The sequence below is a fragment of the Daphnia pulicaria genome, chromosome 4 (assembly GCF_021234035.1).
Source record: "Daphnia pulicaria isolate SC F1-1A chromosome 4, SC_F0-13Bv2, whole genome shotgun sequence".
NCBI lineage: Eukaryota > Metazoa > Arthropoda > Branchiopoda > Diplostraca > Daphniidae > Daphnia > Daphnia pulicaria.
The window spans coordinates 20,352,383-20,364,253 of record NC_060916.1 but is presented as its reverse complement, the minus strand read 5'-3'; the positions used below and the strand labels follow the sequence as shown (position 1 = coordinate 20,364,253).

General features: G+C 38.1%; 4 protein-coding genes and 2 long non-coding RNA genes across 7 annotated transcripts in view; 3 read left to right on the top strand and 3 right to left on the bottom strand.

Moving 5' to 3' along the window:
• The first annotated feature begins 94 nt into the window (after positions 1-94).
• On the top strand, positions 95-2,622 carry LOC124338664 (golgin subfamily A member 4-like). The gene is made up of 7 exons (XM_046792820.1): positions 95-510; positions 1,115-1,381; positions 1,452-1,622; positions 1,689-1,996; positions 2,064-2,218; positions 2,285-2,471; positions 2,531-2,622. The coding sequence occupies exons 1-7, from the start codon at positions 101-103 to the stop codon at positions 2,611-2,613; spliced, it is 1,581 nt and encodes a 526-aa protein (XP_046648776.1). The 5' UTR covers positions 95-100; the 3' UTR covers positions 2,614-2,622.
• A 26-nt stretch (positions 2,623-2,648) lies between these two features.
• On the bottom strand, positions 2,649-6,406 carry LOC124338662 (TBC domain-containing protein kinase-like protein). The gene is made up of 13 exons (XM_046792816.1): positions 6,039-6,406; positions 5,699-5,960; positions 5,478-5,635; positions 5,274-5,410; positions 4,892-5,196; positions 4,685-4,834; positions 4,481-4,610; positions 4,265-4,426; positions 4,029-4,206; positions 3,717-3,923; positions 3,302-3,648; positions 3,087-3,232; positions 2,649-3,027 (listed from the first exon to the last, which is right to left on the bottom strand). The coding sequence occupies exons 1-13, from the start codon at positions 6,340-6,342 to the stop codon at positions 2,748-2,750; spliced, it is 2,766 nt and encodes a 921-aa protein (XP_046648772.1). The 5' UTR covers positions 6,343-6,406; the 3' UTR covers positions 2,649-2,747.
• A 419-nt stretch (positions 6,407-6,825) lies between these two features.
• On the top strand, positions 6,826-9,286 carry LOC124338667 (lysosomal Pro-X carboxypeptidase-like). Its single transcript, XM_046792822.1, has 9 exons — positions 6,826-7,067; positions 7,161-7,301; positions 7,422-7,523; positions 7,584-7,765; positions 7,841-7,998; positions 8,060-8,232; positions 8,299-8,463; positions 8,528-8,736; positions 8,822-9,286. Exons 1-9 carry the CDS (start codon positions 6,978-6,980, stop codon positions 9,033-9,035), a joined length of 1,434 nt encoding a protein of 477 aa, XP_046648778.1. The 5' UTR covers positions 6,826-6,977; the 3' UTR covers positions 9,036-9,286.
• LOC124338674 overlaps positions 8,107-11,871 on the bottom strand; it is a 35,395-nt gene continuing 31,630 nt past the window's right edge. The window contains exon 3 of the long non-coding RNA XR_006917925.1: positions 8,107-8,259. This is a non-coding gene — a long non-coding RNA (uncharacterized LOC124338674). The remainder of the gene's footprint in view (positions 8,260-11,871) is intronic.
• LOC124338673 lies at positions 8,949-9,437 on the bottom strand. Its single transcript, XR_006917924.1, has 2 exons — positions 9,308-9,437; positions 8,949-9,232 (listed from the first exon to the last, which is right to left on the bottom strand). It is a non-coding gene; the product is annotated as an uncharacterized LOC124338673 (long non-coding RNA).
• LOC124338668 (nischarin-like) lies at positions 9,577-11,531 on the top strand. 2 transcript variants are annotated; one of them, XM_046792824.1, is made up of 4 exons: positions 9,577-10,062; positions 10,137-10,490; positions 10,572-11,022; positions 11,097-11,531. In XM_046792824.1, exons 1-4 carry the CDS (start codon positions 9,604-9,606, stop codon positions 11,210-11,212), a joined length of 1,380 nt encoding a protein of 459 aa, XP_046648780.1. In that variant the 5' UTR covers positions 9,577-9,603; the 3' UTR covers positions 11,213-11,531. The 2 variants fall into 2 exon arrangements, with proteins under 2 accessions (XP_046648780.1, XP_046648779.1); XM_046792823.1 differs by having other exon boundaries at positions 10,572-11,031.

Genomic DNA, 11,871 nt, shown 5'->3' with positions numbered 1-11,871 from the left:
CGTGACACGAGGCTCGTTTCTATTGGAGCTTCAAAAGTTGTTACCATAGCTACCAGTCGCGTCCATTTGAAATTTCAAGCGAAATAAACAAACGAGAAAGATGGTTGATAGCGTCTCTGTTTCTACTCCATTTAATGAGGAAAATAAACTTAAGGAATCATTATCAATCGGAGATGATTCCGTTCCAACTGATTTGACTGTTTCAGTGAGTGCACCAAGTCAAGATCATGAAATTAGTGAAATATCGTCAATCGTGGAAAGTGAGAAACGGTCTCAACAGGAAAAACACCATCAGGATATTGTGAAACGTTTGCGCAGTGAACTTCAGCTAACAAAGCTATCGGTGTCGAAAAAAAATGTGGAAACAGAAAAAATTTTGGCCGACAAAAAACAGGAAATTGAGCTATTAAAACAGCACGCTCACCTATATAGTAGGGAAAATGAGAACCTTAAAAAGGAGAATAATTCCCTATCACAAAATATCGTGGATTTACAGACCAAAAATTTAAGGCATGTATCATGTTTCCTTTACAATAGGATGTTCAATAGGAAACTCCTGAAATGTTATGCATTTTCATGATCTATCCTTTTGAACGGAATTACATTTAAAGCTCAACTTTAAAAGGAAATACCAATAAGGCCTCTGAGTGATCATAACCCGGTGTTTTAATACCATATAAAATTGATGATGCAACTCTAATGTATGGTTGCAGAATTCTATAATATTTCTTTTAGATTGTGTTTGCTTTATTTTCCAATCGAGTTACATTTGTTTCCGGGAAAGGTGAAACCATATAAATAAAAGAGATAATCTTGTTACAGCTGAATCCTTAGAATAATTAACGTCACCCCCTCGAGTATATGCCAAGTCTGCTTGAAACTCACATTTTCATTTCAAGAGAAATGCCTCAAAAGGCCGTTCCATATGAAAGCCGTGTGTCTTGTTGACCATGTTGCCCTTGGATTATTCTACTAGTTATCAGTTCGATAATCATAAAAAAAGATTAAAAAGTTAGCAAGGAGGGCCGCTTATATGATTTGCTATAAGCTTCTCGCAATCATCAACAACTGCAATGAAAAATTCAGACAAATAAAATTCAGATTTTATTCACAGACTGCTGTCTGAAAATCAAATACTCGAAGAGACTGCGGGTAAGACTAAGGAAACCATAACCGGATTGGAAAAGCGATTAACAGAACTAACTATTAAACATCAGCGGACCCTAAAATATATAGAAAGTGGCGAGTTCACTTTCGAGGAATTTAACCGCTTGAAGGCCAGTGAAAACTCACTTATCTTCAAGTGCGAGACGCTTGGTCGAGAAAATGCATCATTACGTAAAACTGCGGAGAAGTGGAAGAAAAAATTTACTAAACTACGGTAAGAATAAATAAAAAGGACTTGGATGAGAAGAATAATTACGAGACAAAACAATTTTCCTATTTAATAGGCACCAATACGAGAATCGGTTACAAGATGAAGTAGCAAAACTCAGGAAATCATTACAAAAACAAATTCAGATGTTGCGATCTTCAGGAGCAGAAACTTTAAATTCTAAGATGCTAGAAAATGAGCAACGCCGAGTCACAGCTGAAAAAGAGGCGAATTATTGGAGGAATCTGTAAATAAATTTATTTTATTGCTTCTTGTTTAAGAAACTTTTGACATTTTTCGTATGTCTTTGAAGGTGCGAGAAGCTGAAATCTAAAGTGCGAGGGTTAGAAGTGAATGAAGAGAAAAAGCGCTTCCAACTTGAAGAGATGGAGACTAAAAAGAATGAGCTTGTTCAACGTTTAAGTTTCATAGCGTCCTCTAAATCAAAATTGGAAAAAGAACTGAGCGAAACTAAACAAACATCTCAAGCCAGTTTAGAAAATTTCAAACAGGATATTGCAGAGCACGAGAGGCGCGCACAGCAGTACCAACTACGCATTGAGAACCAGACGAAAATTCTTAACGAATACGAAGAAGCTTTTCTAGCCGTTTACGGCATAGGTAAATTACGATGAGGACATTCCTTAAGCCTATACACTCTACAACGTAATCTGACATAATCCATTAGATGACGAATCCAACCGCTGGCCGACATTATTAAAAATACAGTCCCATCACACTTCTCGAGTTTCGAAACGAGTAACCCAACTTGAAACAGAGAATAGCATTCTCCAGAAACAACAAAATCGTTTAACAAACAAAATTTATCAACTAGAATCTGAGGTGAGTTTGAATTCTTGAAAAGCCTACCTAATCAAGATACGTATAATGTAAAAGAGTTATTTGTAGTTGGAGTCCAAGGAAAAAATGATATCGCAAGTTCAAGGACGGGCTCCTGAGACTGTTGGACTTTTTCGGGACAAAGACACTCTGCTGCGCGAATTACGCTCACAAATAAACCGCAAAGATTTACAGTTGTTAGAGTACGCACGTCAGGTCGAGCGCTTGAAGAGAACGAGAAATCAACTTGTGACTGGTGAGTACATAAAGAAGCCCTTAAAGATTAACATTTTAATCTTTTAAAATGGTATTTAGATCTAGAAGATGTTCTTCGTGATCGTACTGCCTTGGAGGATGTTAAAACCATGTTAAAACAAAAGGAGAACACTAACAACTGAAAGGATGAGCTTGTTAAACAAAATTAGTAATCTGATATTGCATAACTCTTTTATTGGTGGACTGGTTTAACTCACGGCGAGGTGGCATTGGATTCAACTGGAGCCATGTTCCTTAATACGTAATGGTTGAATGCTCAGCACATTCCGACAGCAGCCGGAACTACGAGTATTTGAGTTTTAAGTAATACATCAAATCCTTTATGTAAGGTGCAAACTCGAGGCCATTGTAAGTCGAGAAGAATTTCTGAAAATTTAAGGCCAAGATCGTTACAGCTACTTCCTATCACACAGACGATCTTGCCACGAGCTCTGTCCAATTGCTCCAATTGTTCGCACGGTATGAGAGTTCCGTCTGTTGTCCAACAGGTTTGATACGGGAGATTTATACTACCGGGCACGGCACCATTCTGGAATCTGCAAATTTAAGATTTTACGTCAAATTATATTTAAGCTCGTAAACCATTAAAATTTACTTGTTGGCATTCCGGACATCGACAACTACCATTTTTGGACGAGCAAATCTTTTGTGATTCAAATCCAATAGTTCAATGAAATCTTCAGCGCTGATACGAGGACAGCGTTCCGATTTTAAAGTGGCTACTGGAATAGAATCCATTGCCTATAGAATCAGCGTAATAATATTTAATTAGTGTTCATATTAAATTGAATTAATGAAGGCGAAACTCACGAGAGAGCTCGTGTCAATCTCTTCATCATCATCCATACAGTTAGATCCAATTAGACTGAAATCCCAGAAAGATCTGTTGCCTTTTGGACTGACTGAGGGTGGTTCGTGTTGTCGGAAAGTAACGCTTTGAGGCGTGCTACAGAATATTTCTATAGAATCTTTCAAACATCGTTCAATGTCAATTTCAGGCATGTCCGAGAAAAGGAGAATACATTCGTTGAATCCTGATTCTAATAAAGACTCTCGGAGTTGCTGTAACACAGCCAGGCCTATGCAAAGAGGGAACGAGGAATTCCCTAGCAACAACTTGTCCCACAAATGAAAAATTTTGTGAAGCGGAAACACGTCTGAGGTGGGGGGATCAAAAGAAGAATTAACATACTTGATAGAAGATTCAATTGTTGATGATACTCACGAGAAAACATAGTCAAAAACCAAGGGATCGCATATAGGTCAGGCACGAATCCAATGCAGTCCAAATGGTTACGCAAAACTGGATCGTGAAAGGCAATTAGATGTGAGAATTTGGCGAGATATTCTTGAATAACTGATGAATTGTCTTTCCAGAAGAAATTATTTAAGTATTTTGGTATGAACGCAGCGAGGCAGGCATACGCTAACGCTGAAATGAGACAAGGTTTAAAAAAAAAAGGGTTAAAATGAATTGATTGCAATTTGATTGAAACGAGAAAAAACTAGTAATAAAAAAGTAGCAGTGGGAATATACCTTCATCATTAAAATGAAGAAGCAAGAAGGGAGCGGTAAGCGAATCGAGGCCTTGCCAGTAAACATATTGCGGATGTTGATTGACCCAAGCTTTCAAAATGCGCTTAAATTTGGCGTGACCCTCGGGAGATGCAAGCAAATCCATGTATTGGTGACAGCGAGGAATATCAACTTCAATCTGAAAAACGATGATTCAAATAAAATGCAAGTAAAATATTTAATAACATTTAGCAAACCTGTCTGTCAGAGGAGTGACTTGTTTCTTTATCGATGGCCGCATACATGGCTGAATAAGACGGATCAACTTTCAGTAATGCTGCCCAGACCCGTGCTCGGCAGAAAGGTGGAACGTCCTCACGGGCCTCTTTGACGATAGCTTGTCTCGTCAAAGGATACCCCTATTAAACGAGCTTTTCAGTATACGTTTAATACACCAGAACATGCTTGCATACTCGAAGCTGTTTGTCAAACATGACAATGCGGTAAAGTTGATAATCGATGTCCTTTTCTTTTATTACTAGCGGTAACTGAGCCGCTTCCCTCAGCGTCTGGTGATCGTTAATGCTGAATAGTACGTAACCCCTAAAAATTAAAGAATGGGTTTGTCAATCTTGTTTTAAAAAATAATTATTAATTCAATCTTATTTTAATCATACACGTCATCCATTAAAGGATCAAAAACTGAAGACGGGAGATGCTGCAAACGTCGCAAAAGAGCCTCTAACGATATTTCAACCACGGAATCATCAAACAGAGTAGTTCGATCCTTGGTTTGTCCGAACGATTCTCCTTCTTCAAGTACAAGACTGAAAAAACTGATATTATAAAAAACTTGTCAATCCAACTGGGAATCACTATCTTACCAAGGAAGAGAAAATATCGCTGGTTTGTTTCTCAATATTCCTGCTTTTCTTAATTCAGCTTCTACATCACCGCCAACAAGGTGCCAAAAGTGGTACACTTCGGACAATGGTAGCTTACTCATCAACTGATGAATTCGAAGCAAATCTGGTTGAAGTGGTTGTGCAGGAAACTTGAAAACTGCAGCGGGTACGTTGAATCGTGAGCCGAATAGAGGGTATTTTAGTAATTGATCAGCTGTGGGTCGATTTTCGGGAAGAACTTGAAGACAACTTTCAATTACTTCCTTCAATTCTGGTTGGACACTCTGTGCAACGACCATCCACAAAACATCTTTGATGAAACAGGGAAAAAAACTAGATTAGACTATAAGAATAGAATCACCTTCCACTGCTCAGTAGCCTCTGCTTCTGCAACAATTCTTTCAACAGCACTTCCTCTTGCATGGATCCAGCTCATAACTTTTCTTAGTGTGTTCCATAGTTTAGATCTTGATTCACTCAAAAATTCCATCCCAAGTGCTGATAAGATTCATAAATTAATTGTTAGTAAAATTGTCTGCTTAAATGTTATCAATATTTGGATTACCCATTTCAAGGAGAATCATTCCCAATGACCAAATATCTGACTTTGGCTTGGAGCTGTACAGAGTTAAAGTTTCATCACAGACTGTAGATTTATCAAACCATGATTTTGATGGATCATAGCCAAGAAGTAAAACTTCAGGCGCTAAATACTTTGGATAACTAAAGCAAAGTTAAATCATTTTTAAATATTGGTACACAATAACAAAGAAATAAAATGAATACCCTATTGGAAAGGAGACAAGGGTACTAGATTGAGTCATATAATATATCCCATAGGCACTGAGTTTGACTCTCCCTTCTGAAGATATGAGAATATTTTTGGAATGAAAGTTCTGGTGAACAACATTTTTACTATGAAGATATCGAAGAGCTTCTATTATCGATCTGGTGATATGGATTTGTAAATCTAATCCAAATATTTTCTTTTTCAAGATCAGTGTTTGCAAAGAAGTTGAGTAATGCTCAGCCACAACAATAACTCTCTCTGTATAGATGATAAATTTGGAAACCAAACCAAACATTAATTTCCACACAATTTATAACTGTACATTGCTATATTTACCATGTTGAATGCGGCATATTTCAACATAAGCGCACAGGTTAGGGTGCTCAAGCTGGGAAAGGGACTGAAATTTTCCAAGGATTTGGACAGAGTTTGGTGTTAAAGGTAGTCCATTACTACCACAAGATTCAACCGGATGATTGGCCGCACAAAACGTCGATACACCCAAACCTGCTTTATCAAGTAAGGTGGGATTTCTACATCTAAAGTTAGTACAGATCTTTTTCAAATTTTCAACAATATTATAAGGGTCTTTATTGGAATTATTAGAGAAAACATCACAACAATCCACGGTTAACTCCATGGCAATTACATGATTTCATCCTAGCAGACGAACATAGTGACAGGGGCGTAAGTGTCCTAAAACGTAAAACCGAAACGTGGAAATGGAACTGAAAAATTCGAACCAAAATTTAAAAAAATCAGCAATGTTGCTTCAGACCGTTACACCCCCAGCCCGCGAACTTGTATTTTAGAAAAAAAAATTTTAGAATTTGAAATTTAAAGAAACGCTTTAGAAATTATTCAAATAATTCTCTAATGCTCTATCCAACTCGCTTTTTTTTTACCTTGAAAAAAGTTTTACTAACAAGTGAAAAAATGCGTGTAGCCCAGCGCCTGTAGCGCGGGACTAGCGGATTAGGAAACCACCGAAAGTTGGATCCGCTCCGCGCGGTTGTTTCGCATTTTAGGACTCCTGGAGACAACAGCAGCACTGCTAGACAAAACTAGGATACTAGATACGACCAACTTATATTATTTATTTTTTATTTTTTTGCCCTCCGCCTCCGTTTCCTCTCGACAACAGTGCTGCGTGTTGGCTCTAATCTGCTGCCTTGGGAAGAATACCAACTTACAGGCCTTGACTTTGTTGTTGGTGATCTTCGATCGAAGGTGATCTTTCTCCGCATTCGAAAAATTTCGTTCGAGGGCTGCAGTATGCATCGCATATTGCTGTTATCGTTTTTATGTCTTCTATTCCATTACTCGCAATGTTACGAATGGAAAACATTTTTTTTCAAGCAACAAGTAACATTTTTTAAAATTCTATATTACAATCGTGACAAATTAACGTGTCATCTGGTCTGTAATTAATTCACACTCTTTATGATTCGGTATTAGGTTGATCATTTCAGTTTCGCCAATCAAGATACTTATCCACAACGCTACTTAGTCAATTCTACTTATTGGAAAAGAGGTGGAGGTCCAATATTTTTCTACACAGGAAATGAAGGAGATATAGAATGGTTTGCTCAAAATACTGTAAGTTCCCAATAAAGTTTATTTAGAAATGCAAATCTTTAAAAAATTATGCTGATGACTGTGACATACATCCTATTATGAGACTCTGTGATGCTGACCAAGAGGAATTTTTATTACTAGGGATTTATGTGGGATATTGCAGAAGAATTTGGGGCCATGTTAGTTTTTGCTGAGCACAGATACTATGGCCAATCCCTTCCATATGGCAACAAAAGCTATTCTGTAAGACATTCTTATATCATACATTATGCCATATTTGCCTTATCTTTTTTATGTGAACAGGATGCAAAATATTTAGGATATTTAACCTCTGAACAAGCACTAGCAGATTTTGCTGAGTTGGTTGCTTACATCAAATCCACAAACTCAGGAGCTGTTGATAGTCCTGTTATTGCATTTGGAGGATCTTATGGAGGAATGTTATCTGCATGGATGCGTATTAAATATCCTCATATTATAACTGGGTATACGCGTACTTTATGTTTTCAAGTTTTGATAGGAAAAGTTTCATTACGTTAGGAATTTATTTTTATCAATAGATCAATCGCTGCTTCAGCTCCAATTTTGCAGTTTACGGGACTCACCCCGTGTGACGCATTTAATCGCGTAGTCACTGCTGATTTTGCATCGGCATCAACAGAGTGTTCAGAAACGATTCGTAAATCTTGGAAATCTTTATCTTCAATTTTATCGCAAGGTTAGTCTTATAACAATATTTTTAAACGCACAAAATATTATTTCATGTATCAACCTACTAGATGACGGGAAGGAGTGGCTCCGAACTCATTGGAATTTATGTGTTCCCTTAAATGGGACTGATGATGTAGTTAATTTGAAGGACTGGCTTACAAATGTGTGGACAAATCTTGCTATGGTGAACTATCCATATGCTGCCAATTTTTTGGCTCCTTTACCTGCATACCCTGTCAAAGTATACCGCCATATACCCATTTCTATTCTGAAAAATAAGAGATATGTCATTTATTTTCATTTACAGGCAGTTTGTGAGCATTTAACAAACTCTAGTCTCGACGACCACTCCCTTCTAGACGAGCTTTTTAAAGGTTTGTCCGTTTATGCAAATTTTACTGGACAAACCAAATGTTTAGATGTCAGTCAACAAGCTGACCAGTCATTGGGAGATATGGGATGGGATTTCCAGGTAAAAAGAATTACCCGTGAAATTTAGGCGCTGAGTTTTGTTTTTAAATAGTTTTTGTTTTAAGGCTTGTACTGAAATGGTAATGCCAATGTGTGGCGACGGAATCAACGACATGTTTGAAGCTCAGCCCTGGAACATAGAAAAATATTCTGAAAGATGTCTAAAGAAATGGAAAGTCAATCCTAGGCCACTTATGGCACCATTGATTTATGGAGGCAGGAACATCTCTTCATCCTCAAATATTGTTTTCAGCAATGGATTGCTAGATCCATGGTAAGAATTTTTGTTATCTATTTAAACAAAATATCAAAAGAATGGAATTTATTATCACTTATTTTTAATTGTGTTTCTATAATAGGTCTACTGGAGGAGTTACAAAATCCCTCTCTGACTCAATTGTGGCAATAATAATCCCAGAAGGAGCTCACCACCTTGATCTAAGAGCAGCTGATCCTAATGACCCACCATCAGTTGTAAAGGCCAGAGAGATTGAAAAACAATTTATTGGAAAATGGATTTCATCAGTCAAGAAAGACAAGAAAGAAGCATTGAAATCCATCTTTGTTGGTTAAATGTGATCCACTGCATAGAGATCTGATTTGTTAGGTTGCCATTTACTCTATTTCATTTATGATTTTTTTGTTCGCACAAGTGTTGCAATTTGGTCTCTGGCTTGTTGCAAAAGATGCACAGTGGTTGATAATTCACTTGCATGCATATCTATAGAGATGCGTTTTTTCCCGTCTTCGTCAGTTGACGATCCCTCTACCTTGATGTTTATCAATGCATATGAATTATTAAACGGATATATTAATCGGTTAAATTTGCTTTAAAAATATAATACCGTCAGCTTTAAGGTGCAAACACTTTTGTCGTGAGGAGAAACATCACATTCAAATTCTTTCAGTTTAGGCAGCGAGCTCATATTTGATATTTCGTCGTTTAAAAAAACTGAAGCAGTCGAGCAGTCGATGCAATGAACTGTCAAAAATCAGCTGTGATGCGTGCGCGTCAATGCGTCGTCTGCTTAATAACAACTGACAAAGACAAAAAAGAGTGTACGCTAAAATTGCAGTCGGTTGTAAGTTATTAACTAACAAGCTTTAAGCTCTGTTATTCCTGTCGACAGAAAAACAACCAATGGCGCTTTACGTATTTTCTAAAAGTCGTGACGTTTGTCAACAAAAAGTAGACGTGTGCATTCCGTTCGCCGAGAAAGAAGAAGAATGCACCGTTTATGTTATCAAAGTGAGTGTAGGTGAAATTTGGTGGTTGGTGAAACAACGATACAAAAACTTTGACTTGCTTCATCAACAACTCGTCCTCAATCATGGACTTCGAAAAGATCTTTTACCTGCTAAGAAGATCATTGGAAACAAAGATCCAGAATTTATTGAGAGGAGACGATCAGATTTGGAAATCTACCTGAAAAAAATTGTTCAATTCCTTGAAAAAGCTCTACCTCTTGAGGTGTGTTCTTTTTTTGAATTTGAAGAATATGAAGTTTATTCTCTAGTCAGAAAACTGGCTGCAGAGCTTTATGTTAATGGAGAAACGAAAATTTTGTCAGGACAAACCATATCAATGAATCCTTTGCAGGTAAACAATCAATAAATCACTTTGCAAGATGTGACATCAATCATTTCTGAACCTTGTTTGTTTTTACTTTTTAGCTACATGCTGTAACTCAGAAAATTCAATTACCTCGGTCTCCTGTTGAGCAGTTAAATAAAGAACAGGATTTTGCTCACGTCTTGGATTTTCTGGCCAACATCGAATCTCTTGAAATCGTCGGAAATCGAGATTTCTACAGAAACAGCAACTTAATTTTGAACAATCTCCCCTTTGATCTCTCAGCTTTCAAAAGCCTCAAACATTTGTGTTTTAACGGTGCCAATGTGAGCAGCCTCATCTGCGCGAGGAGTTTGAGAACCAGCCTTGAAACGCTTTCGGCTCATTCTTGTGGACTCAAATCAATGATTGAAGTCCTCGTTTGTGACAGTGTCCACAAAAACCTTGAGATCAAGGTAAAAAGTCTTCAGGCGTTCGATTGTTTTATTGTTTTGAAATTGTTGTAAACCATTATTTCCATCGGTATTTCTGTTTAGGTTGACAGTCCTTATGCTTGGCGAGAGCTGGTTTCGCTTGATCTGTCCGAGAATAATATGACAGAGGTTAGTCCTGCTGCGGTCTGTTTGGTGCCTAAACTTCGCCGGCTATGCCTCAACTGCAACGCCCTGGAATCAGTGACCAATCTGTCGAGCTTGTCGGCACTGGAGGAACTGAATTTGTCCAACAACCGTATCCGCCAACTACCCGATCTCCACACAAAATTAGGCAACGTAAAATCACTTCTCCTCGCTCAGAATCGCCTGACAAATCTGGATGGACTGGGAAAGCTCTACGGTTTAGTCACGCTGGACGTACGCTCCAACAAGATTGCCGACTTGGAGACGATTCGCCCGGTGGCTGCTTTACCCTGTCTCGAGGAGTTGACTCTAACAGGAAATCCCGTCACGACCGTTTTAGATTTCCGTACGAAAGTCCTCACCATGTTCGGTAAAAATGGTCTGTTTACTCTATCTGTGTTACATGAGAGTCTAAAAAACAAAAATCCCTTCTTTTTGTTACAGGAAATCGTGCGAGCGAAGTGAGTTTGGATAACGAAAAGGCCATGCAAAAAGAACTGGACACAGTGGCCGTTCTCCTCGCCCTATCGAACTCGGCCAAAAAGCTGTCCATCAAATGATAATACGTGCCATATAGCCCAGAAAATATTACACTAGCGAAAATTAATAGGCAAACTCTCAAGTCACCCACGAAGATTCTCTATCCTATACTACTCACGTATAAAACCAAAATTCACCTTATGTACGACAGTGATCATTCCTTGACCTTTCTGTGATGGCCCCCCCGCATAGACATCTATTATGGTTCGACCTGTCCAGAGCGCCCTTGCTTAATTATATTTAAGGATTCTATTACAACTATCAGCTGGTATGAAACAATATTAGATTGTATGTTCGTTACTCACTCCCATAGTCAATACAGCATTTGTTTGTCATCGATCCTCATTCATTCTTTTGACTATTTTTAAAAAAAGGAAAACAATTACTGCAGTCGTGTTATTTTGGACGATGGACTCACTGAATGTTTGCTGAAGCTGAATACACTACAATGTCGATTCATCATTCATTTTTGAATAGGGGGAAGGGGTGTGGAGGGTGGAGTCTGCTGGCTTTGTCATGGCATTAACCCGATTAAGCCGTTATTTTTCGGGTAAACACATTCCTCCCGCGGACGGAGTGACCAGCAGAACGGAAAAGGGTCATTGTGTTGTCAGTGGCAGCAATTGTGAGGCAGCAACACATTCCTCCTCATCCATTGGTCAGATGTTAATCGAATTTA